This window comes from Pleurodeles waltl, chromosome 3_1 (genome assembly GCF_031143425.1).
Source record: "Pleurodeles waltl isolate 20211129_DDA chromosome 3_1, aPleWal1.hap1.20221129, whole genome shotgun sequence".
Lineage (NCBI taxonomy): Eukaryota > Metazoa > Chordata > Amphibia > Caudata > Salamandridae > Pleurodeles > Pleurodeles waltl.
In genome coordinates, this window is record NC_090440.1 from 1,584,788,418 (window position 1) to 1,584,816,225 (window position 27,808).

Here is a 27,808-nt window from a genome sequence, read left to right on the forward strand (position 1 = left end):
AAAGATCAAAGAAACTCTCTTGGAAACTAAACAGTTAATTGTAATGTTTTAAGCAATGAGGTCGACTCTGCACAGTCGTAGTTCAACTAATCCTGTACAAACCTTTTTTAAAATATTTTATAGGTTGTAAGACATTGCAGCTACTGTGACCACCCGTGTATACTTCATTAACCACCCCGGTTTCGCGTGAAATAAAGCTACTGTTACTCGTAAATGTGAGGGTATTTCTTCCATCTCTATCCTTGAGCGCCCTAGCACTTCCGGGGTCGTATCCCTCGCGATTGCGTCATGGAGACGTCAGATTTGGGGGCCGGCGTGCCGGGCTTGGTAGTTTGCCACGGCTGGTACGGGATGGGGCAGTCGGGGCTGTGAGCAGGGCCCAGTGCGGAAGGGAGCTATGTCTGCGCTGCGGCCACGGACCCGCTGAGCGGGGCGCTCAGTGTCAAGCCGCCCAGCGCATGCCGAGGCAGCGACCGTAGAGGCAGACGAGTCATACGTGCAACGGACCAGCGCATTTTCCCAGCATGGGCATCTTGTTCACAAAGATATGGAGGCTCTTCAACCACCAGGGTGAGTGGGCTCAGGCTCTGCAGCCACTATCCTGGGTTGCAGACAGCTTCATGTGCAGAGAGTGTGTGAGAGAGTCTGCGCTAAGTGCCCCTGCATAGGCTGCAGGGCCTGGCCTGCGGTCCTCCTGTCCCAGCTTCCGGGGTGCTGATCTTACGTGCTGTCGTGTCAGTGCTTGTAGCTGAGGACTGGCTGAGTCGGTGTCCGGTGTTGAAAGGGAATATTGGGACATGCAAGAACAATTAATGTGCTACAGTGCTTTTAAAATGAATAGAATACATATATAGATATATATTTGTACTACTTATTAATATAATAGATTGTGCAAGTTCCCCTTGAATACGTCGATTGTAATAAAAGCTTTTTCTCACAGTGTGTTTGTGTTTGCAAACCTGACCTGAATTCCTAACAATCACTAATTTGCGTTGCAGACCGTAGTTCGCTGGTCAACTACGAGTCTTTTTGTGATTCTGAGCAGAAAGACGTGCGCACTGACAGGTCTTTGGATAGGTGCATCCATTCTTCATGCACATATTATGTTCGGAGATTGTAAATATATAATACTATAGACTCTACTGAAGGAACAAATACCCCTTTATTGTCTCATCCTTTTTTTGACAATGTCCAAAATCTTACCAGAATCTGCAAAATGGTGAAATAGAAAACTGAATGTCTTGCTGAGAATCTTATTATCTTCATATCTCTTCCTTTAACCCCCATTAATAGGAGCGTGCTTTTTGAGTGAATAGGGATAGCCTCAATTTGTTTTATTTCTTTTCTCACAGTGTCTAATTTGGTATTATCGTTTTTGTTCGTTCTTTCTAGCCATTCTGTTTCTAAGATAGTCCGGTTAGAGCAGCTTTGGGAGGATATCTGAGAATTTTAGATAACGGACGTTTACGCTCACACACACAAAAAACGTCAGTTTCCTTAGTTTGGCATAAAGATATCCGATCAAACATTCCTCCACGCTCCTATGGAATGTGTCTCACCCAGAAGGTACTGTATAGAAATACAGTCGAGGTCTGATCAACCATGATGTGATCGATTCTGAATTAACTCAGATATTGGAAGGAAAAAGTGCATTCTCCCGCCTTAGAATTGAACACATCTATCCGGGTGTATGATTTGCATTGATCATTTGCTTGTGTGATCTGGATGATCGAAATTTACAGGTATAATATTTTTCCATTGTTCATTCATATGAATATTGCAGTGTTTTACAAGAAAGGATACCTTCGTCAATTAGGAATAACCACTATTTATTCCCTCAGTCCCGCTCACAAGGCCGGGACATGGAACATCAGACATCAGGACATAGACGTTGATTGAATACAAGCCCACCTCGTGTTTGGGTAGTCTCGCAGAGCTACCGGCTTTCTGAGTCTCTCAGACATTATCATATCAAGCATTGAGTTCCTGTAAAACAGTGTGTTTGTACCATTTTTGTTTCTGAGATATGGTAAGTATGTTGCCTTCTCTATGCGCTGGTTCGTCAAACAATTTGCTTCTCCGTTACCAGCTTTGATTTCTTGGAAGTCCATACTATTTATTTCAATTTATGATTGTAGTCTAAGAATTTTTGTGAATGGCTTAAACATGTGGCATTAAACTATAGTTTCTTATTATTATCCATACTTTGTGTATGGCGTTGGCTCCTCAGAATGGCATAACAGTATCGAGAGTCTATCCAGTACATCAGAACAAGCCCATTTTGAAAGAGCACACCTACTTTGTCACGCTACTTGTCAGTTTAGGAAACTTAATTGGATGCCACTTGAGTCCCCTTTTACGCTTGGGCAGTTGAAATCTTTGTGCCACTGAACCACGTCCCTTCTGTGTTCAAAATGGGGCAAATTTTTAACATGTTTTTTCGTCAACTAGTCCTTTGGCCTCACTAATCCTGAAACACTTTTGCAGTACCCTAACACCTAAATTAACGTGAATGTAAATCATAGCTCCCATCTTCTTGTGTGTTAGGCTTTTAACGTGGGCACCTTTTATCTCGTGTGTGGTTGAGCTGTATCTGAGTGAACAAAGGGCTGCAGAATGTGCATTTAATATTACAGGTCAGGAGATGCTACGACAAGATATCCAAGAAAACACTTGTCCTTTTTAAAGCATGATTGGTTTTACACTATAGTACACTAATTCGCATCACACGCACCATGTCTTCACCAGATATTTACCCTAAAGAAGTTTACTACAACTTGTTGCCCTTAACATATGTAAGTAAAATGTGTACTGTGGTTTCGGATCCATTCTAACCCCTACTTGTCTATCCACTTTCCTGCATTGACCACTCAGATTCATCTTGTCTGACTTCATTAACAAATTCGTGCTTAGTCTATTTTATCACTTTGTAAGAATTAAATTTGACAGATGTCCACATTTCGCAAGTTCACCCTTCCTTCAGATATATATATATTTTTGTTATTATTCTTGTTTTTTTTTTTTTTTAAAGAATTGACCATTATCACACTTGTATCTGTTTGTAGCACCCGGCGTTTCGTTACCATGTAACACTAACAAGTTATACATTAAAACAGTAAACATCTACCATGTTCAGTCCCTGTCCTTTTATTACGGGCACCTTAGAAGACAATCTGAAGTGACATTTTTGTATTTCATAAAACAGACTTTTATCTGGGTGTGTAACCGTAAAGTTCAGCTGCTATTCTTGGTGGATGGCAGCCGTCTGTCTGCTCCACCTGTGTCCAATAAAGCTTCTAACCCTCTGTGGTGTGTTTTCAGGATATATTGCTTGTCCGCATATGTCATAAAATAATGTATAGCAGAAGCACATTGCTGGTTTCTCATGCGTTTATGGCATAGTTGTGAAGAGCTGCACTCGAACATTTAAGACTTGTTCTTTAATTTTGATTTAAGGTTTTGCATTTGTTCAGTAATGCTGATCTTTAACCAAGATGGCGCGTTTTTATGGTATTTATCATAAGCCCATCCTTACTAATGCTCCCTCCACATCTAATATCTACCCTTAAAACTGCACCTCCTTTCTCATAAACACAAATTTTTCTGTTTTCAGAGTCAAACCATATTCTTCCAGTTAGTTAGAAGTTAGATCTCTGTCAAGGGTGCTGTATGATCACTGGGTACATGGGCATTACGATTTATCTTGACTATGTTGGTCATCAAGTGATGGAATAAACACAAATTGTATGACTGGTCCACTAGTTCCGCAGATCTTATTTAACTTCTGTCTTTTCAAATGGTTAATACATGGCACTCTTTATGTCTTCATGGAAATATAGGCACAAGATAATAAACAATGCTTTTTCATCATCTTTTATTATCGGTCATTCCAAAATACTGACGTGGGAAGAAAATAAAAGTAAGTGACATTGTCCACTTTACAGATGGAAGATTTCTCATCTGGCGGTACAGTCTGGAACAGTTAACTTGTGCAGACTACCGTGCTCTAACCACTGTTTCGAGCCCCGAGGTTCATTTAGCAACTCTGTACATCCTGGGATTTCTGACCTTCTTTTGCATCAGCTGAAGTAACTAGGCTAGTACACCTGATAGCAGTAGTTTGTTAAACAAACCCCATGACTTCATGTATGGTATTCAGTATGCGTGGAGCGATCTGGCAAAACCCTCGCACAGTCAAACAAATTGTTAAATATGTAAGTGTTAGAGAAATGGCCGATAGGAGTAACATTGGTACATATGCATGACCTGGTTAAAACGTGCAGTGAAGTAACTAACTTGCATGAAAAGTTCACTGCAGCAGAATGATTATTATGGTTACTGAATAGAGTCTGAAGCATTCTAGTACCCAGAAGAAGTGATTTCTCCAAGACAAAAAACCAGGCTGAGTAGGTGTTCGTATACTTTTACATTTTCTCTAGTAAATTTGACATGTGGTGCACTTAGATAAACGACTAAGCTTGTATCTTCCCCACAACACCTCTTGCTCATTCTCTCATTCATCATTGCATGCATTAGTCCTATGGTATGTGCATTATTTCACGTGCCTTGCCTGTGTATATAAACAAACTTTCGCAACCCACCCACCCTTAATGCCCATAATGGACAAAAAGGGGGGGTGAATTTTTTTATTTTTTTTATTGCAGCTAAAGCATCGTGGGAGTGTATTGTCGTTCAGACAGCACATTATTCATTGAAATTGCCGCTACTTTTGCACAGACCTACAGTTTCACTGTTAAAACTATGAAGAATACAAATGATAATGTGTGGAAATTGGATCGGGTTTCAGAGAATATTTATGATCTGTGCATCACCGAACAAGTCATTTGATTTGTTTTGATCCTGTTTCCAGTACTCTTCAGAATCACAAAAAAGTGGTTCATTTTTGCTTTCTTAACTGCTGGAAGCATACAGTTCTCTGACAGGTATTTACGTTTTGTTGTGTATTGCAAAAAAAAAATCAACATCCTACATTGATACATAATTTATTTTAAAAACTCCTTTCTCTGCAGTCAGCGAAGGAAAAGTAAACCGTAATCCCATATTAAACGAATAAAGCAGCCTCACGTTCCACCTCTGCCTTTGAATAGCGCAGACTGTGACATGTTAAACACAGAATTTAGAGGCATATTTATTTATTGCTCTGACTTTCGCAGCTGTGGTCGGACCTACAATTTGGGTGAAACACTACTCTAAGGTGTATGTAAACATTTGCACAGTAGCAGAGAAAGCCAGTCCATTCCACATTACAGGAAATGTGCTGTACCTATTAGTTAGGATATTTTTTTTCTCTTATTTGTAGACAGTTGGAATCTGGTTGTTTGCAAAACAACAAAACAGACCTCAGCTTACAATTATTTTTTTGTGAGGCTCACTGGAGTTTAAGTGAGTTGTCTAATATGGGGATATTGAGCAGCTTTTCAACGAGTTGTACTTCTTGAAGTTTCTTCTTGGCCATGTATAAAAAAAAAACGACTAGGGAATGTGATCTTGAGATGGCTAAAAAGACTGGTTTAGCAGCTGTAGATAAATCCATGGGATATATGCTATACTCGTTAACTTAGTTGTGCAAGATGCAGGCTCCAAAATTTGTGTTTTTGACTGTCTGTTGTCAAAAGGACTCATGTGGACTATCCTAAAACTTCCAGTTGGATTAGAGCCAGCCCAGTGCTTGCCATTGTTTCAATTTCTTGTCACTCTTTTCCTTGCACCCTCTTTGTTTGGGTTTCCCATTCCTCTTGAGTTCGTCGCTCCCCTGGAGCATACATTCTTCACCGTTCCTTTGACTGGATGATTTGCATCCTTGTACCGCCTACACTGAAGGTGCTAATTTTTAGGTTTCGCCTGCACAGTGCTTGCAAAATCTCGTACGAAAAAAATAATCTTTCAAAGGGCTTAGAACCTACCCCTTACTTAACTTTACTTAACATCTGTGGGAATCAACTTCACTCTAAATTCCATGCTTCTGTTTGGTCAGTACGTTGTCTGCTTTCATTTTGCACGTCTTCCTGCTTTGCCTGTCCATGCAGTGGAGCATGGCCCAAGTACAGTTACCGGTCACTGGCTAGTGGCTAGTGTCCTTCCACTCGCTACGCACTTCGGGAGGTACTTTTTAAATTATTATTTGGTATCTAGCACTCCATACAAGTGCTTCTGTTACCACATTGTTGGTTGTACCCTTCCCCACTGGCTATTGCGTCATCATTATTTCTTCTGCTCTCACGCCTTCTCTTGCCTTGCTGCTTAACCCATCTTCCCACTCATTTCTCCCATTGCTGCTTGTTTTTATTTTCTCTCTACTGTTCGTCTGTGTCCCTCACGTTGATCTCCTTTTTCTCTCCCATGCACCGACCTCATGTTGCTTAGCCGTCTGTTGTTGATGCACCCACAAACCGAGGTGACCATACTTCTGCACAGCATTAATTTCCTTGATAGAATGTTTACATAGCTCTGTGTGAAAATACATCAGCATTAAAAGTTCAAGGGATGAGCCATAAAAAAACTAATAGAATTCACTAAATGTCTGCCCTCAGTTGCTAGTTTTGTCACTATGCAGCTTTTACCTGATAACACTAAGGATAGTGTGTATCTTTAGGGTATGATGCTGATGGGACATCGTGAAAGTGCCAATTTCACTATTTTGAAACCTGAGGGCACGCAAAAGTGAATACCAGTGAGCGGAGGGTTAAGGTAGTGTACATGTCACCTATGGCAAAGAGGGGGCTTTTTAACCCCTTCACTGCCAGGCCTTTTCCCCTTCAGGTGCCAGGCCTTTTTTTTTGTCTATATGGGGCAGTTCGCGCTTAGGCCCTCATGACTTTTTGTCCACACAAGCTACCCAAGCCAAATTTGTGTTCTTCTTTTTTTTTTTTTTTTTCAACATCCTAGGGATTCTAGAGGTTCCTAGAGATTGTGGGTTCCCCTGAAGGAGACCAAGAAATGAGCCAAAATACAGCACAAATTTCGTTTAAAAAAAAATGAGAAAAAAGGGCTACAGAAAAGGCTTGTTTCCCCCCCCCCCCTTAAAATGGCATCAACAAAGTTTTTGCGGTGCTAAAATCACCATCTTCCCAGAGTTCAGGGACAGGCAGACTTGAATCAGAGAAACACCTTTTTCAACAAAATGTAGGCATTTTACTGGGACATACCCCTTTTTTTACTATTTTTTTTTTTTGTGTGTTTTTAGCCTCCTTCCAGTTAGACAGAAATAGGTGTGAAACCAGTGATGTATCTTGGAAAACTAAACATTTCTGAAAAGTAGACAACATTCTGAAGTCAGCAAGGGGTCATTTGTGTAGCTCCTACAAGGTTTTCCTACAGAAAATAACAGCTGAAATAAAACAATATTGAAATTGAGCTGAAAAAAACAGCAATTTTTCTCCCGTTTTTTACTCTAACTTTTTCCTACAATGTCAGATTTTTTTAAAGCAATATACCGTTACATCTGCTGGACTCTTCTAGTTGCGGGGATATATAGGGCTTGTAGTTTCATCAAGAACCCTAGGTACCCAGAGCCAGTAAATTAGCTGCACCTTGCAATGGGTTTTCATTGTCTGCTGGGTACACAGCAATTCATTTGGTGAAATATAAAGAGTGAAAAATAGGTATCATGGAAACCTTTTGTATTTCCAAAATGGACACAAGATAAGGTGTTGAGAAGCAGTGGTTATTTGCACATCTCTGAATTCCGGGGTCCCCATACTAGCATTTGAATCACATGGCATTTCTCAAATATACGTCTTTTTTTACACACTGCCTTACATTTAGAAAGAAAAAATGTAGAGAAAGACAAGGGGCAATAACACTTATTTTGCTATTCTGTGTTCCCCTAAGTCTTCCAATAATAATGGTACCTCGCTTGCGTGGGTAGGTCTAATGCTCGCAACAGGAAATGCAACATGGACATATCACATTTTTACATTGAAATCTGACTTTTTTGGGCAAAGTGCCCGGCTGTGGATTTTGGCCTCTAGCTCAGCCGGCACCTAGGGCAACCTACCAAACCTGTGCAGTTTTGAAAACTAGACACCTAGGGGAATCCAAGATGAGGTGACATGTGGATCTCTCACCAGTTTCTCTTACCCAGAATCCTTTGCAAACATCAATTTGGCCCAAAAAATACTTTTCCCTCACATTTCGGTGACAGAAAGTTCTGGAATCAGAGAGGAACCACAAATTTCCTTCCACCCAGCGTTCCCCCAACTCTGCCGATAAAAATGGTAACTCACTTGTGTTGGTAGGCCTAGTGCCCGCGAAAGGAAATGCCCCAAAACACTATGTGGACACATCAAAATTATTAAAAAAAAAAAACGACCTGTTTTTGGGGTGGGTACAGCAGCCATATAGGGAAACATACCAAAACATTTCTGAAAACTAGACACCCGAGGGAATGCAGGGAGGTGTGACTTGCGTGGCTCCCCCAGTGTTTTCTTACCCAGAATCCTCAGCAAACCTCAAATTTAGCTAAAAAAAATCACATTTTCCCCACATTTCTGTGTGGGATCACACACCGGGACATATTTCCTACCATCCAACGTTCCCCTTCTTCTCCTGATAAAAATTATACCTCACTTGTGTAGGTGGGTCAAGTGCCTGTGACAGGGAAGAGCCAAAAACATGTTGAAATTGAGGGGGAACCCAAGTAGGTCCAAAAGGGCAGTTTGGGAAAAAAAATAACATTTTTAGGCTGACAAGTGGGGCAGAATTGTTATCGGTATAGATGCAACAATGCGGGGTGGTAGGAATTTTGCAGATTCCGGAAGGTGCATCACAAAACTGTGGGAAAAATTTGTGATTTCCTGCAAAGTGGAGGTTTGCAGGGCATTTTGGGTAAGAAAATGGTGTGGGGTGCAGTTAAGCACACCACCCTGGATTCACACAGATGCTTAGTTTTCAGATGTGTCTAGGTCTTGTGGATTTTTCCACATGGCAGCGTTCCAAAGTCCAAAAAGTGGAACCCTCACCATTCCAAGTGGGACGATTTTGAGAGTTAGACAAGCTCTCATGGTCCAAATGTGAAACCAAAATAATTCAATGTCCTTTTGCTTGCTGTGGGATAAGATGTTTTAGTGTGTGAGGGAGAGCCCATGCTGGTTGGTAGCCACCAGCCCACAATTTTTATTTTTTTAAATACCCCGGCATCTAGTTGGCTTTCTGCCCACCTGGGGAGTGGATCGGGGGTAATTGCCCCATCTGCCCACCGGTAGGCCGAACAACTGTGGCCTGTCTATTTGCGGTGGGGGTATGGCCATAACCCTACCCTCCCCGTTTTGTAATTTATTTTTTAATTATTTTTTATTTTTAATCCTCCCTGGTCTCTGGTGGGCTCTCTGCACCCCTTGGGGAGCGACCCTTGCCCAAGGTGCTTCCCCCCCCCCCCAAACAAAACACACACCTATACACACCAGTCCCTGGTGCCGAAGTGGTTTTGGCCTAATAGAAATGGGCGATCAGCCCCCAAGGAGGGCAGAAATGGCCTAAAATAATTTTGCCCCCCCAAGGGGAGCGACCCTTCTAAAGAAAGAAAAATCCCTGGCGTCTAATGATATCTGCCTCGGGGGGGGGGGCAGTAAAAAAGTCCCCACCCCCCCAATAGGGAGTGACCCTTGATAGATAGATATAGATAGATAGATAGAGATATATAATAAAATCCCTGGTGACTAGTGGTTTCTTGCCCCCACCCTTGGGGGAAGAAATGGCCTAATAAAAATAGGACAATTTCAACCCTTGCCTAAGGGTTCGCTCCCCACATATATAAAAATAAACCAAAAAATATATATTCCTGGTGTCTAGGGGTTTCTGCCCCTGGGAGGGGGGAGCAGAAAAGGCCTTCAATTAATTTGCTCCTGTGGGGAGCGACCCTTGCCCAAGGGGCCGCTCCCCTTATTCAATTACCTAAAAAAATTCCCTGGGTCTAGTGACATTTCTGCTGCATGATCGCATTGCGATTGGGCAGCAGAAATGCTGAGAGAGACATGAAAGGAGAGGAAAGGCCTTTCCTCTCCTTTTATGCGTCTCTCGTCCCTTCCATTGATCGGAGGAGAAATGCTTTTGAATTTCTTTTCCGATCCGCACTGGAAGCTAGGCCTCCAATGACGTGATTGTGTGCTGACGTCATCAAACGCCACAGGTTGAATCTGGGGGAGGAGGGGTGGAAGGGGAAGCTATTCCCCCCCTTCAGACGAGCTTGTCTCGTCTTCAGCACTGGGCAACGGTGGCCGAGGGCGAGACCAGCTCGTCTTGGACGAGTTAAAAAAGTGTTAAAAAAGTGATATGATCGAACCAGCGTTGACCCTGGCATAGCACTTTTAAAACAAATTTTGTAAACATTTTTGTTTTACTTCAAGCCATGTTGCAGAGTAGATCAACTGCTGTGCAACATGTTTAAAAAAAAAAATTACAAAAAATTGACAAACCCAATAGATTTTGCTCTGAGCAAACCTGTTGGCTTTACCAATGTTCGTTTATTTGAACTCTCCATGAGTGTGAGCTTTACCCCTCTAATACTGCCCCCGCACTGTTTGATCTGTGTTGGTCCCTACTCCGCCCCCCCAGCTTATCAGTTGTTTGCTTTCCATCCTTTACCTCTCTGTCTGATCCATCACTATAACAGAACCCGTAGCTGTAATTCACTCTGACTGCTTCATTTTTCAATAATCACGTTAGGCCACTATTTACACACATGTACCATCACACTTTTTTCCCCCCCATTTGTGACGATGCTGCACAACTTTTCGAATAATTATTGATAAACTTTGTGTCGTAAGGGAGACTTTGTATGCCCTCTTAATAAAGCCTATTTCTTTTATTTTTGTGTTCTGACCCTTTGACAAAGTCACTAGGTCTGGCTTACTTAAAATTGCACTTCTTATATTTTTCCATCACCTAGGGACTCTGATTCCTTGATTTTCAGAGCACTTTTGGGACTGGGACGGAACCTCTGCCGGACAGTCTGCTGGGCTTCAGATGGCTCATCTGGACTGCTATTCTGTGGTCGCCCTGCTACCTGTGGCTGCTGGGTGGCATACAGGACTCCCTGGATTGCTTTTCTGTTTGATGCCCTGCTGTCAGCTGGTCCCGGATTCTGGCCTTGTTAGACACTGCTGTGGGACTGCCAGCACGAACTGCCGTTGTTTGCCCTGTTGTGCCCCTCCTCCCTCTTTGGTGTCTCCCAAGCAGCCCAGCGCAGAGAGAGCACTGTTTTCCTGCTCCTTGGCCTTTGTCCAACAAATAACGCACAGTGAGCGCTTTAGCCCTTGTGGCTCACTGTGCCCCACACCTTGTGAGGACTCTGCTCTTAGCACTGCGTTATTCAGCATGTGGTGAGTGCTTTGGACCAGTGCTTGATGTGTTTTACCTGTAGTGCATGGTGGACACTCCCACTTCCCAGAAGAAAGAACGTTGAGGAGAAGCAAGTGGTGCTTGCTGCAGCTGTTAATGGCCCGCATCCACCTGCTATCTTCCCCGCTATCGCCGCAGTGACTGCACACCCGGCCCCCCTGTGTTGCTCATGGGGGGCTGCCACTTTTCAGTGGAGGAGAACCACACCAGCCTAAGACTGGTCAGTGTGGTCGTCGCCACCACTATTCACTCACTACTGTGCCTGAAAGGCACACTTTCCAGCTTTGTTGACCTTTCGCCACACGAGTCCAATCTCCACGAAATGCCAGGAGCCAAGCTTGTGCCCCCGCCTGCCTGAAGCACCCGAGTTTCTGGCGGGGAACTTGCATGTGGAATAGCACACACCTGCTTACAACACTCTGGTGAAACAGGAGACCACGTGGGCAGCGGCCCTTTTTCTTGTGGTATTCTGTGCCTGGGGCTCAAGGAGGGCTGCCCCACAATCCTCTGAGTGTGTCCCTTCTCCCCCCTCCCCTGGAAGCCTACCTGGGGACACTTGCTTGAGGCAATCCCATGAGGGAATACCTCGACGGAGGCCTCGTGGATGCTGAATAAGTTACCACTACACATGTAGTAGCCACGTAGTAACACCAGCAGCCTATTCATGTTTCATTCTGACTGTCACAAAACAACCGTAACTACTGTGATAGGAGTGCAGGCTCCCTTTGCCCATGTTGCAGTTATTGTGTGTTCTGGTGATGGGGGGGGGGGGGGTGGGGGGGGGTTGGCATGAGTGGAGATGGAGTTGTTTGGACACCGTGGATTACCACAATACATTCACTAGGTGCGCAGGTGCTCCTGTGGCCTACGTTGCACAACCACCTACACTCATCTCAGCTTAGGCTCCGAAAGCTACCCTAAACTGGTTAATAGAAGCTCAAGTGCGCCATTCCCCCTTTCTGCCCGACGATCCTTTTGTCATTATTACCTAATTCACCTCATTCACTGTGGGTGTTCTGCAATTGTGGTGATGACTAATGTGTCAGAAGTCCAGACTTAGAGCCATGTTATGTTACTCACGGTAATTCCTTATGATGTATGTACTACTAGGCGACGTGGTGATTCCTATATTTTCACTCCCTCACCTAATTGGTGCATTTCTGCCTTTCATACCCTAAAGCTTTGGGATATATGCTGCTGGTGACATTGGGTGATGTGTGTTTGGCTTTAAGTTTGTGATCAAAGTATTACTGTTTTGCCCTACCTCATACAGAGTGATGACTAGCTGCATAACTTCCACAGTATTGGAGATTTATACCATTTTTTCTAAGGATATACACATACCTTCATAGTATGGGGATACATATCGGGTGACCTAATGATGTATAATTATTGGAATCTATTTTTGATACAACCCTCTGGAGTCTCTTTTGTGTCACTGATGTGAGTGTATCGCACAAATGCTTTACCCATGACCTCTGGGGATAAGCTGGACTGCTCTATGCCAACCTACGGGCGGTGAGCACAGATTATCTTTGGTGAGTAGCTTACTCACCCTGTCTAGAGTGGTGGGTTCTGCCTGGATAATATGCATACCTTAGCCAACCAGATACCCCATTTCTAACAGGACCATTTTAATTGGACAAGACAACAAATTTCTCAAAACTTTAACTACGTTTTCTGTAACCTTCATCTGTGTTTTTTTTTTTTTTTTTTTTTTTTTTTTTTTTTTGTAATTTTTGTTTGTAATTTTTTATTTTATTTATTTTTTCACCCAAGACCCATATTCTTATGTACATTGTCTACTTTCAAAATAAGATTAGTGTTGCTTTCGTTTCTCATGTACTTGCACATAATAAAGGAGCCTTCCCGGAGCATTACATATAGCCACAAATTGCTGAATTAGTCAGACTTGTATATGGTATTTTTTTTAATTTGATTTAAACAGCTGTCAGTAATGTGATCTGTGCTTCCTGCTTGCTGTATTTGACCGCATCTGACTTGAATGATCTACTTGGCATAAATTTATTGCACTTAACCCATGAATGTTTTACACATTATTGTTTTAATCTTAAGCACCCTGGCAAGCCCGATAAACTGCAGGTGGCTATTCTTCTAACAAACAAACAAACGTGAATTTGTCACTAATGTACTTTCCTGAAACATGAACCCGGTGTCCGAGGTAGTGGAGGTTAGCCGAGATACTAGGCTAGGTAAATGCATCCATTAGAAAGCCCCAGTGGCAGGTCATTAAAAAATATCTATGTGCACTTCTTACCATAGGCACTTTTCAGTGAAGACGTTGAGTTTGAGGGTCATGTTGTTTCCCACCCTGTGCAATTTGCTTTATTACCTTTGTGAGTTCACACCCTGCAGAAGTCATGCAGGCTCCTACTCCACATAGCTTGTGTTCTGCATAGCCCCTGTACCAGCAGTGGAAGTGGCACACCTCATCTTGCACCGTTTATATAGTCTCTAGCATAGCCCATACACCTCATATCTAACAATGCCCCTATGCATGAATCCACCCTCTTGCATGCACGATGTTCAGCACTGCTCATGCCTGTTAATCCTCTCATATTCTTTATTAGCCACTGCAAAAATCATACAGCGTAGCTCATGTATATTATGTTGGGCACAGCATACATCCTGCAGTTGACACCCTGCCTTACCTGTCCCGTGTATCGCCAATATCCTGCACAACTCCAGCTCTGCACAGGCTACACTTGGGAGGCTTGTATCCTATTGATGTTGAGTGATAAGAAGGTGTGGTACTTCTGGAATGATGAGATCCTGATGCTGTGTGATTTTCAGTGGGACTCTGATACTTAGAAAAGGGAGAAGCCCTTTTAAAGCTTTATTAGTAGGAAGCCTTCATTGGTAGGTTTAAATGTGGAAATCTAAACGTTTTGAGTCCACATAATTTCACGTTCGATGGCATCTGTCGCTGTAGATACGCATGTTCTGCAATAGCTCGCCATCTGGTGTTGGGCCGGAGTGTTACAAGTTGTTTTTCTTCGAAGAAGTCTTTCGAGTCACGGGACCGAGTGACTCCTCCTTTTGTCTCCATTGCGCATGGGCGTCGACTCCATCTTCGATTGTTTTTTTTCCGCCATCGGGTTCGGACGTGTTCCTGTCGCTCCGAGTTTCGGAACGGAAGATTAGCTAATTTCGGAAGATTTTCGTCGGTATTGTTGCGTTCGGGATCGGCGTACTTAGATTCCACACCGCATCGAAGATCGAAGAGCTCCGGTGCCCTTCGGGGTAGTTTTTCGATCCCCCGTCGGGGCCTGGTCGGCCCGACCGGGTGCTGAAGAACGCCGATGGAACGGACCCCGTTCCGTTTCTGCCCCAAATGCCACAATAAATACCCCTACACAGACCAACACTTGGTCTGCAACCTGTGCCTGTCACCTGAGCACAGCGAAGACACCTGCGAGGCCTGTCGTGCGTTCCGGTCCCGAAAAACACTCCGAGACCGTCGAGCCAGAAGACTGCAGATGGCGTCCGCACCGACAGCCCAACGGGAGTTCGAGGAACAGGAAGAGGAAGGTACCTTCTCGATCCAAGACTCAGACTCCGAAGGATTCGACGATACACAAACCGTGAGTAAGACGTCGAAATCCACTCAGAGGAACATTTACAAGGCCCAGGGGACGCCACTGCCACCAGGCCATGGCTCGACCCATAAATTCGGTGACCGACCGTCGGCACCGAAAAAGGCCCAAACAGTGCCGAGATCGTCCGACTCCGGTCGAGACACCGGCACGCAGCCTTCTCGGGACCGAGAAAGTGCTGGAGACAAGCCTCGACACCGAGATGCCGGTGTGGACACGGCTCGACGCGGAGACAGCGGCACCGAAACAGATCGACGCCGAGAGGTTTCGGCCCCGAAAAAGAAAAAAGTCACCTCGGAGCCGAATAAACACGCAGACAGGGTTTCGATGCCGAAACAAACTGCAAGCGACCCAGCTTCAGGCTCTTATACAGAAGAGCACTCGCTAACCTCCCAAATGCAAAAGCATAGGTTTGAGGAAGAGCTACAAGCAACTGATGTGGACCATACGCAAAAGCGTATATTCATACAGCAGGGGACAGGAAAAATAAGCACCCTTCCCCCCATTAGGAGAAAGAGAAGGTTGGAGTTCCAGACGGAACAGACACCACAACCAAAAGTGGTGAAAAGAGTTACCCCACCACCCTCTCCTCCGCCCGTGATTAACGTCTCACCAGCACAAACTCCATCACACTCCCCAGCTCACACCACCATGAGTCAGGGTGACCAAGATCAGGACGCATGGGACCTTTACGACGCCCCAGTGTCAGATAACAGTCCGGAGGCATACCCTACAAAGCCATCTCCACCAGAAGACAGCACCGCGTATTCTCAAGTGGTGGCTAGAGCAGCACAATTTCACAACGTAAGCCTCCACTGAGAACAGGTCGAGGATGATTTCTTATTCAACACACTCTCCTCCACCCACAGCTCATACCAAAGCCTGCCTATGCTCCCTGGTATGCTCCGGCACGCAAAAGACCTCTTTAAGGAGCTGGTCAAAAGTAGGGCAATCACACCAAGGGTGGAAAAAAAGTATAAGGCGCCTCCTACAGACCCGGCTTTCATCACTACACAGCTGCCACCAGACTCTGTCGTTGTAGGAGCAGCTAGGAAAAGGGCCAACTCTCACACATCTGGAGATGCACCACCCCCAGATAAAGAAAGCCGCAAGTTCGATGCAGCTGGTAAAAGAGTCGCAGCACAGGCTGCAAACCAGTGGCGCATCGCGAACTCCCAGGCACTACTTGCGCGCTATGACAGAGCCCACTGGGACGAGATGCAACATCTCATTGAACATCTGCCCAAGGACTTACAAAATAGGGCAAAACAAGTGGTTGAGGAGGGACAGACCATCTCCAACAACCAGATACGCTCCTCCATGGACGCTGCAGATACAGCTGCACGGACAATTAATACATCTGTAACTATCAGAAGGCATGCATGGCTCCGAACGTCTGGATTTAAACCAGAGATTCAACAAGCAGTTCTCAATATGCCTTTTAATGAAAAAGAACTGTTCGGTCCAAAAGTGGACACAGCGATTGAGAAACTCAAAAAAGATACGGACACTGCCAAAGCCATGGGCGCACTCTACTCCCCGCAGAGCAGAGGGAATTACAGCACATTCCGTAAAACGCCCTTTCGAGGGGGGTTTCGGGGTCAAAGCACACAAGCCAGCACCTCACAAGCCACACCGTCCAGTTACCAGGGACAGTATAGAGGAGGTTTTCGGGGACAATATAGAGGAGGGCAATTCCCTAGAAATAGAGGAAGATTTCAAAGCCCCAAAACCACTACTACTAAACAGTGACTCACATGTCACTCACCCCCTCCACACAACACCAGTGGGGGGAAGAATAGGTCATTATTACAAAGCATGGGAGGAAATCACTACAGACACTTGGGTTCTAGCAATTATCCAACATGGTTATTGCATAGAATTTCTACAATTCCCTCCAAACATACCACCAAGAGCACAAAATTTAACAACACACCATTCCAATCTCCTGGAGATAGAAGTGCAGGCACTATTGCAAAAGAATGCAATCGAATTAGTGCCAAACACACAAATAAACACAGGAGTTTACTCACTGTACTTTCTGATACCAAAGAAGGACAAAACACTGAGACCAATCCTAGACCTCAGAGTAGTGAACACTTTCATCAAATCAGACCACTTCCACATGGTCACACTACAAGAAGTATTGCCATTGCTAAAACTACACGACTACATGGCAACTTTAGACCTCAAGGATGCTTATTTCCATATACCAATACACCCATCGCACAGGAAATACCTAAGGTTTGTATTCAAAGGAATACATTACCAATTCAAGGTACTGCCTTTCGGATTAACAACCGCACCAAGAGTCTTTACCAAATGTCTAGCGGTAGTCGCTGCACACATAAGAAGGCAGCAAATACATGTGTTCCCATATTTGGACGACTGGCTAATCAAGGCCCATTCGTTCATACAGTGCTCAAATCACACAAATCAGATCATACAAACCCTCTTCAAACTCGGGTTCACCGTCAACTTTACAAAATCCAACATTCTGCCGCGCAAGGTACAACAATACCTAGGAGCCATAATAGACACATCAAAAGGAGTAGCCACTCCAAGTCCACAAAGAATTCTAAATTTCGACACCATCATACAACGCATGTATCCAACACAAAAGATACAAGCAAAGATGGTATTACAACTCCTAGGCATGATGTCTTCATGCATAGCCATTGTCCCAAACGCAAGACTGCACATGAGGCCCTTACAACAATGCCTAGCATCACAGTGGTCTCAAGCACAGGGTCACCTTCTAGATCTGGTGTTAATAGACCGCCAAACTTACCTCTCGCTTCTGTGGTGGAACAACATAAATTTAAACAAGGGGCGGCCTTTCCAAGACCCAGTGCCACAATACGTAATAACAACAGATGCTTCCATGACAGGGTGGGGAGCACACCTCGATCAACACAGCATACAAGGACAATGGAACGTACATCAAACAAGACTGCATATCAATCACCTAGAACTTCTAGCAGTTTTTCAAGCACTAAAAGCTTTCCAACCAATAATAGTTCACAAATACATTCTCGTCAAAACAGACAACATGACAACAATGTATTATCTAAACAAGCAAGGGGGGACGCACTCCACGCAGTTAAGCCTGCTAGCACAAAAGATTTGGCATTGGGCAATTCACAACCAAATTCGCCTAATAGCACAGTTTATACCAGGGATCCAAAATCAACTCGCAGACAATCTCTCTCGAGATCACCAACAGGTCCACGAATGGGAAATTCACCCCCAAATTCTGAACACTTATTTCAAACTCTGGGGAACACCTCAGATAGACTTGTTTGCGACAAGGGAGAACGCAAAATGCCAAAACTTCGCATCCAGATACCCACACAAACAATCCCAAGGCAATGCCCTATGGATGAACTGGTCAGGGATATTTGCTTACGCTTTTCCTCCTCTCCCTCTCCTTCCTTACCTGGTAAACAAACTCAGTCAAAGCAAACTCAAACTCATATTAATAGCACCAACTTGGGCAAGGCAACCCTGGTACACAACGCTGCTAGACCTATCAGTGGTACCCTGCATCAAATTGCCCAACAGGCCAGATCTGTTGACACAGCACAACCAAAAGATCAGACACCCAGATCCAGCATCGCTGAATCTAGCAATCTGGCTCCTGAAATCCTAGAATTCGGGCACTTACAACTTACCCAAGAATGTATGGAAGTCATAAAACAAGCCAGAAGGCCATCCACCAGGCACTGCTATGCAAGTAAATGGAAGAGGTTTGTTTGCTACTGCCATATTAATCAAATACAACCATTACACACAACTCCAGAACATGTAGTGGGTTACTTGCTTCACTTACAAAAATCTAACCTAGCTTTCTCTTCCATTAAAATACACCTTGCAGCAATATCTGCATACCTGCAGACTACCTATTCAACTTCCCTATATAAGATACCAGTCATTAAAGCATTCATGGAGGGCCTTAGGAGAATTATACCACCAAGAACACTACCTGTTCCTTCATGGAACCTAAATGTTGTCCTAACTAGACTTATGGGTCCACCTTTTGAACCCATGCACTCCTGCGACATACAGTTCCTAACCTGGAAGGTGGCATTTCTCATCGCCATTACTTCCCTAAGAAGAGTAAGCGAGATTCAGGCGTTTACAATACAGGAACCTTTTATACAACTACACAAAAATAAAGTCGTCCTAAGGACCAATCCTAAATTTTTGCCAAAGGTTATTTCACCGTTCCATCTAAATCAAACAGTGGAACTTCCAGTGTTCTTTCCACAGCCAGATACCGTAGCTGAAAGGGCACTATACATTAGATGTCAAAACAGCATTGATGTATTACATTGACAGAACAAAAAACATCAGAAAGACTAAACAACTCTTTATTGCATTTCAAAAACCTCATGCAGGAAACCCAATTTCAAAACAAGGTATAGCCAGATGGATAGTTAAATGCATCCAAATCTGCTACCTTAAAGCTAAACGACAGCTGCCCATTACACCAAGGGCACACTCAACCAGAAAGAAAGATGCTACCATGGCCTTTCTAGGAAACATCCCAATGCAAGAAATATGTAAGGCAGCCACATGGTCTACGCCTCACACATTCACCAAGCACTACTGTGTAGACGTGTTATCCGCACAACAAGCCACAGTAGGTCAAGCCGTATTAAGAACATTATTTCAGACTACTTCCACTCCTACAGGCTGATCCACCGCTTTTGGGGAAATAACTGCTTACTAGTCTATGCAGAACATGCGTATCTACAGCGACAGATGCCATCGAACTGAAAATGTCACTTACCCAGTGTACATCTGTTCGTGGCATCAGTCGCAGTAGATTCGCATGTGCCCACCCGCCTCCCCAGGAGCCTGTAGCAGTTTGGAAGTTACCTTCAATTATTTATATATGTATCATCTCAACCTTAAATAGGTGCATACTTAGTCACTCCATTGCATGGGCACTATTACTACAATTCAACTCCTACCTCACCCTCTGCGGGGAAAAACAATCGAAGATGGAGTCGACGCCCATGCGCAATGGAGACAAAAGGAGGAGTCACTCGGTCCCGTGACTCGAAAGACTTCTTCGAAGAAAAACAACTTGTAACACTCCGGCCCAACACCAGATGGCGAGCTATTGCAGAACATGCGAATCTACTGCGACTGATGCCACGAACACATGTACACTGGGTAAGTGACATTTTCATTTTGTACCGCACTCATAGTGCCCTACTTGTGGCTATGGGTACATTACACAGGAAAGATCTTCACTGTCAGTGTACAACTCCCAGCCACTGAGTGCCTGATATCAGTAATCAATACTGTTCCAGGATCTTGCTGTAGAGGCACACATAGGTTTCACATATGTTTATAAGCATGCCACGGAAGAGTTTGGAGACACCACAAGGACATCCTGGCCTGCACCTGACATAGCTATCTGTTTCTGGATTTGACAGATAAAAAAGGCATTTTAATAGAATTGAACACACCCTGTAAACAAAATCTCACCGGCCCCTTAAAAAAATAATAATAATAATAATTGTGTATGGGGTGATGCGCCCAATGTAACAGCTAATATAGGACTCCAACTTAATAAAGTTCAATATCTGGAGAATAAAGGGGCCATGGTATTAATCTCAGTTGACGAATAAACTGCCAGTCAGCCCACATTTTCAAAACTTGGCCCATGGAGCCCATGGGATAGTATTTGCCTAATGAATGTACTCCATACTCCCTTATTCCTCATTCACAATTACGGAATGTGAAGGACCGAGCCAGAATTGTCCCCACCAGAAGGCCGAGTGAGATGAGCTATTAATAATCCAAAAGGCAGCACTGAGGGAAGGGACGTACAGCATTTTAACATGGCGCCACTCGTACGATGTGGTTACAGAGCGTACAACATGTGCTATACAGCTAAAGAGGAGGTACAGAATTTGAGAAGCAAAGCACTCAACAAGGGGAATATCTCCCGAGAACTGCAGTCAAAGTATTCGATTGAATTTGTTCAGTGTGAAGCAACAAGTCAGTAGTTTAGCATTAGAGGTGGCATGGCGCTTGGTCTGTGGGGCCCAATGCTCTTCAGCATGTGGGGCAGAAGGCAGCACTTTCTCACACCCTTCCGGACAAGGTAATGAATTTGTCATATAACGGATGCACTGAATTTACTCATGATGATTGCTGCAACATTTGTATCCACTGTCCTGTTGCAATGTGCGATAACAAAACCAATACATTTTACAAAATTAGCTAAATATTAAAACGTTAAAAGATCCATTTAAAAAGGAAATAATACACATGTAAATACACTTCATCAGCGAGATCCAACAAGAGTAAGAGCAGACTGAAAATGGAAAGTTCAAATGCTTGGAAAAATGACTGCTAATGTTCCTAAACACTAATAATACCCTTGGATGGCATCCCATTGCTCAAGTCTGCAACTGATTATGACCAGCTCCTTCACTGATATTGACCGCAGGCTATGGGATAGCAGTCGTTTGACAGTTGCCCGCGTTGTTCCCCTTTGAGAGAAACCAGTGGCATGTTAATTCTAGACATAAAGACTGAGTAAAAGGATACCAACCAAGACAAAAAAAGTTAATTTACTAAGTCAACTCTGGACCATCTGGAAAACTAAATCTTTTATGTGCAAGGTGAACAAATTTAGTCAATCGAACATTCAGGGATGTATTGTCAGGATTAAGTGCTGCTTTGATGTCCTCCCTGTAAGATCGAATTCCTAGCTGCTTCCACTCTCTCCGGAGACTGTTCTTGCCCACTTCCAGTAGGGATAGGAGCAGGCACGTGAGGTGCTCAAGGGATTCATCACTCGGACTGCAACCCCTACATTTGATGTCTTCCGTTGGACAGTGCCAGCAGGCTAAATGCTTCCGGAAAAGCAACATGTCCAACCTGAGAGCCATAAATCTTAATTTCAAATGAGTGGAATATGTGCAGGCTAGGTATGCAGGGGGAGAAGCTGGCTGATACGAGTTGATAACCATGCATGCATGCATGTATGCGTTTGATTAGAATTACTCTGCATAGAAGGACCAGAGGCGGATATGTTTTTTGATAATTGTTTTAAATGCCAGTTCTGGGGTTCAGGTCCCACAGATCCTTTGCAGACAGTAATTTCAAGCAATCATTTACGAACGAACAGTGTGACCCAGAGGGCCCACTGGTCTGAATGTTTTTTCTATAGGAGAACCGCCAGAGAACTGGCTCTGGCCCTGTGCAGCTTGTAGCCAATTTTGTTAAAGCGCCGGCGCCCACTGCTCTATGGTCAAAAGAACCGAGTTCCAGTCTGATCTGGGCTGCTGCCGTGGATCTCAGGAGCTTCAGAACACGTTTGTAAATCCTTATAGTGAGTTTGTTCAGTACGTTACTGTTCCTGCCCAGGGGTATTCGGGAGCCACAGGTAGTGTGAGAAGAACTTTGGCTCTCTTAACTTCCAGCATTGGGAGAAGACTTAGACAAAGTAATGATTTAGAGCTTTGAAAGGGTTGCTTGAAGGGCCACTGCTTTTGCTGTAGTTTCTTTCGGATGTTTCACAAATGAGCCCTTAGCATCGATGTAAACACCCACATACTTGTGTGACTGGTGCACCACGATCTTGTGGTTATTTTAAGACCAGCCACTTCCCTGAAACCTTTTCCTGCCAAGGATTGCCAACTTTGTTTTATTCAAGTTAAACTCCTAACCATTGGTTAATGTATAGGAAAACTACTGATTAAGCAACCACTGCAGCCATACCCCTGTAAGACTAAAGATGCCAGGGTCGTTGACATAGAGAAGGTTGGATATCTGAACTCTGCCAATGTTTAAAGGGTGCCAGTTCACTGCGTCAAGAGTTCAGGGGAGAGCTGCAATAAACAGGTTAAAAAGTAGGGCGGCTAACACACAGCCCTGTTTAACACCTGCGCAATGTTGGAATCTTCCGGGATAAGTGCGAGCCACCCCCCAAGTTGACTCTGACCCAGGTGTTGGTATGCAGTTGGATTATTGAATCCAAAAGATTAATGTACGTCTGTAGTATATGTACATAGGTGTCCTTCCTGTGTTTGTAAGTACTTGTATCACACCTATAGTGGAATGATGTGCACAAGATCCTTCTCAACAGTGTTGTCTGAGTCGGATGGTAATTACAGGTAATTAAATGTCACTACTTGACAGCCGCTAGTAAAATGGTCCCAAAGAGCAATAGTGTTGCGTTTTTACATCAATGAAAGTATCTGGCACCTCTTAAAAGTATAAGTGCCTCTAGAAAAGACTATTAAGAGCCACATTTCTATAGGTATACATCTGCAGATTGCATGTTATTACTATGTTTCTACAATCCTGCATGAAAAATTTACCTTGACTTAAACTTTAAATTTTCCTTCCCATGTTTTTTTTTATCGCCCCTCCTCTTCTACATTCTGCATGCCTCTTGTGTGTATATATAGACTACTCCAAATCATATGCTCATCTTAATTTATCTTTCTGTGGAACTAAATACCTACAACCTAACAATAGCTATTCATTCCCTCAACCATTTGCATCTCACATAACCTGCTCAATCATCACACTAAAGTCATTACTGTATCACAAAGAAACTGGAGTAAATGCAAAAGGCTAATTCCAATAACCAACGGATTGACAACTAACGTTGGGCTCCCAGGTAGCGTACTACCCACAGTAAATTGCTTCAACACTTCGTCAGGGGGTAGTAAGCACTATATAAATGCAATTTCAATTCAATACTGGTCTGTACTGATCATTGGTTCGGAACCAGTTTAACTGTTTAGGACACCAGTATGGACCAATTTATCAATTATAAATTAGAGATGGATGCAGACCGGAACACAGAAATGGATCTCGTTGAAGTGGCACAATTCACTCACATCGCACTTAACACAGGTGTTTAAAATAATGCATGCACCACATCGGAATTTTTTTATTTTTTTTGCATTTTCCTTCATATGTAGTAATTTTAGCCATTGCAGTTGTTTGATTATGCTCAGTCGCCATTTTGCGGATGAACTGCCATTGGTAATCTGATTGAGGAACATAATTTAAGTTTAAAAAATAAAGTTTATTTGTAACTCACTTTAAGAAATAAAACCAGTTTTGACAACACTTTTTGATGCTGGGGCCACGCAAAATATTTTTTGGACCTTCATGAGGCTTATTTAATACTCAACTTTTTTCAAATTAACCTCAAGCATTTATTTTGACTGTTTTGCAGCCACCCTGTCGAGGGCAGGGTTTAGCATAACCTACAAGGGTGGCAAGTCATCACATTGACAAGTGGGTCGTCCAAATTGTCAACCAGGGTTAAGCCCTCCCATTTCTTTCTACCCCGCTGCACCTTCCACCCTCTTCAGGATAGCTGATCGTAGACCACATGTCTGTCTTGCAGTTGCATGTAGGCCCTTCTTGCCAAAGGGACAATCAATAGGGTTTCGGCTTCAGAAGTAGGAACTAGCTTTTTCAGCTACCTCCTCGTGCCAAAGTAGAACAGTAGAATTAGTCTTGTCTTACATCTTCACCCACTTAATGCCTTCCTGCTGAAGAACAAATTAAAAAATGCTCACGCCGTCCCAGGACAACTTTCCCTAGACCCCAGGGACAGGGTGGTACTGTTGGATATGCAGTGCACATATTTCCATATCCCACCTCTTGCAGGCCTACAGGTACTACTTGTGGTTCTCAGTGGGCTAGGAACATTTTTAGTTTACAATTCTCCCTTTTGGCTTCACCAGTGCCCCTCTGGTGTTCTCAAAATTGATGACGTTAGATGAAGCACACTCTTAGTGGTACAAGTCTTGACCTTACCTCAATAACTGACTGTGGAAGACGGGCTAACCTCAGGCAGTAGCCAGCCACTTCTGGATGACTGTGAACCTCCTAATATCATTGGGGTGCACTGTCAGTGTCAGTCATGCCTGACCCCTTTGCATGCACTTCCAATTATTAGTCATTCTGGATATGGTACCGTTCTGTACATTTTCCCCGGTATAGATTGCCCAGGAAGTTCAGGCTATGATCCTAATGTTTTTACCCTTCTCCCAGATCTCACTGTGGATGTTCTGAGGCTGCTGGGTTTGCTGGCATCCTACTGATGGCACATGCCAGCTCTGCAATGATATCTGAAATTCCAGTAGGCACAGCATCAGTGGGATCTGTCAAATTGTATCCAGATTTCTAAGATGATTGCAAAAGAACTGCAGAGAACTTTTGGATTGTGATGGGGCCAGTGGCAAACCCCTCTTCCTACCTCTCCCATATTTGATAGTGGTAGCGGATGCATCCTTTTGGGCTGGAAAGGCTATCTCTGAGAGGTGGCGATTAGAGGTCTCTGGTCTTCACTGACTACACATTGATTTTTTGAAGTTGAGGGTTATTCACTTGTCATTAAAGGCCTTTCTGCCCACCATATTACCACCATATGATGAACACTGGTGCAGGTGTTCACTGACACGCCACTGCCATGTGGTACTGCAACAGACATTGTGTGGTCTTTGGTTCTGAACCAGGAGTAGCCAAGTGGCCAAGGAATTTTCCTGGTAGTGACTCAACCTTTGGGATTGCTAAATGCCAGAGTGGATGAACTCTACCGCCGATGCCTAGCAGACCACAGATGGCAGTTGCACCCGAAGGTGGCTCAGGGCATCTTCCATCGATGGAGAAAACCCTGGCTCTATCTTTTTACAAGGACCTCTTCACCAGAACCCCTTCAATAGCAAGTTCTCACATTCTTCTGGGTTTCTAGGTTTTCTGCAGCAACCAGTGTCAGCACAGGACCTTTAATGCTATTTGCAGAGGGGCTCAAGTTATGTTTCCCTTCTAACCATGCAGGAATTCGGAGTTGAGCTCAAGCTATAGTACCTTGAGAGGTTAAAATGCACCATAGAAGGAACTGGAAGAAACGCGGTCGGCTTTGTTCTTGGGCCATGAAGATACATTGTCCTTTTGACTATCTCTGTCATGTCCATTCTGAACACACTCTGCTTCAAGGGGGTCTGCAAATCCAATATGTTTAAGAAAAGAAAGCAGGAGAACAGAGTGTGTATGGAAGAGTATAGCTCCATGAGGCAGGCTCTGACTGAAGCCACTGTGACGCCCCCTTACCATTTCCCTGTTTACAGGCTTGTAATTTGGGGTTGTTTCCCTGTTTAACGAAAGGCTTAAGATGAATGAAATGATTGAACTGATTGTGAAACCAATAGCACTAACCAACATAAAGATTAATTTGAGTTTACAAGCCCAATGAGGTATCACAGAATGATCTGAAGAATAATAAGTAATAATGGTAGGTGGCCCCAAGAATCTACTCTCCTGCCATCTGGAACACCAAATAGTTGCTGCATAATATCTCTGCCCCCAAAGCAACAGTGCACCCCTGCGTTCTGCAGACCTTATGGTACCAGATTCAAGGCTGCTTCATGTTTCAAATTTACATTGTGCGTGAGAGGCAGGAATCAATGCGAGTGTAGAGCACAGGATATGTCAACTGCCATCCTAAGGCAAAATAGGAGCACTGGGGCATCACCTGCAAATGTTTCCAAGATGAGGACTGCCTCCTACCTGTGATTTCTCCAACTCCATGAATCAGAAGTTAAACTACTTCTCCCTCCTCTGCTCCCTCCACACCCACTTTGGTGTTTTCTAGGAAGTCACTGTGACCTCCTGCTCATTTGTGGCTAAGTAGATGTCTCACTGCCGCTTCTCCCAACCCGCTGCGGTCTCCTTCTCTATGATTTAAAATGTCTTAGTATAAACCAGACTTCTTTATTTGATAGTGTTTGGTCGCTTCTTGTATTCAGTGTGCGTCTGAAATTCGAAATATATGTAAAATTATATAACAATTGTCCTGCTCCTTTCATATATCCTGCTTGTCCATATGTAACAGTGTTGCACGGAAGGCCATTTGAATAGTAGCTGACAAACATTGACATCAGGCGCAGCATAAGGAGAGACGTCCTGCCTGTGCCTCAGTTATGCCAAAATGCTTTTGTTTTCCTTTGGCAAAACAGTGGGGGGACACAGGGGCTTCAACTAATCCATTCCTCTTAACTTTTGTGGCTCTAGTGACACGCTGAACCACGGGGGAAAAGGGTAAAGACTGTTTTTCCTGTTATTCTAATTCACCTGTGCAGTCTACTTAACCTAAGAAGAGACATGAAGATCGAGAAGGCAGAGGCTATAGACAGAGAGGGTGTATACAATATTTTTTGCCCTCTCTTCGGTGTAGCTCTCCACATTTCAAAAGCCCTAATAGTAATTTTGGCATTTCTGTAGCCTTTTCAGTACCGTTTTCTGAGGCCTCCGCCTGTTTAATAATGTAACCGTTGCATCCATTCATGACGGTACTCTACCGATCTGTCCATCAGTTCATTGACTGATTCTCAAAAGCACCCCCTTGGCAAGTCTCACTACCAGAGAGGTGTTTGCACTTTCTTTTTTTTTTTTTTTTTGTGAAAAATTGTTAGCTACCATGCATTCATTAAATTTAGTGTTTTGCATTATTCTACAGTTCAGAGTGCTGCTGAGCCATTTCCTTTGGAAGCCGACTTAATCAGCTGAAATCTAAATAGAAGATTGTTGTCAGTTAAAGTAAATTTCAATTTGTAAGAACTACAAAAATGTCTTAGTGCTTTGTATTTCAAGACTAAGAACATTTCGGAGCAAATTGGATAAAGGTTTCAATCTAATGTATTGTGTATTCTACAACATATTTTCCTTTAAGGTTTTATTGGATAAATCTCACACACTCACATAATCTGTTGTTCCATCTAGCTTTGGTACATTCGTTTTAGTACATGCCTTGCATGATGTACATTGTCTGCTGAGCC

General features: G+C 43.7%; 1 protein-coding gene across 1 annotated transcript in view; it reads left to right on the forward strand.

Moving 5' to 3' along the window:
* Positions 1-296: 296 nt before the first annotated feature.
* ARL5A (ARF like GTPase 5A) overlaps positions 297-27,808 on the forward strand; it is a 133,221-nt gene continuing 105,709 nt past the window's right edge. The window contains exon 1 of the mRNA XM_069225182.1: positions 297-570. Coding sequence (XP_069081283.1) covers positions 525-570 — 46 coding nt within the window. The 5' untranslated portion in view covers positions 297-524. The remainder of the gene's footprint in view (positions 571-27,808) is intronic.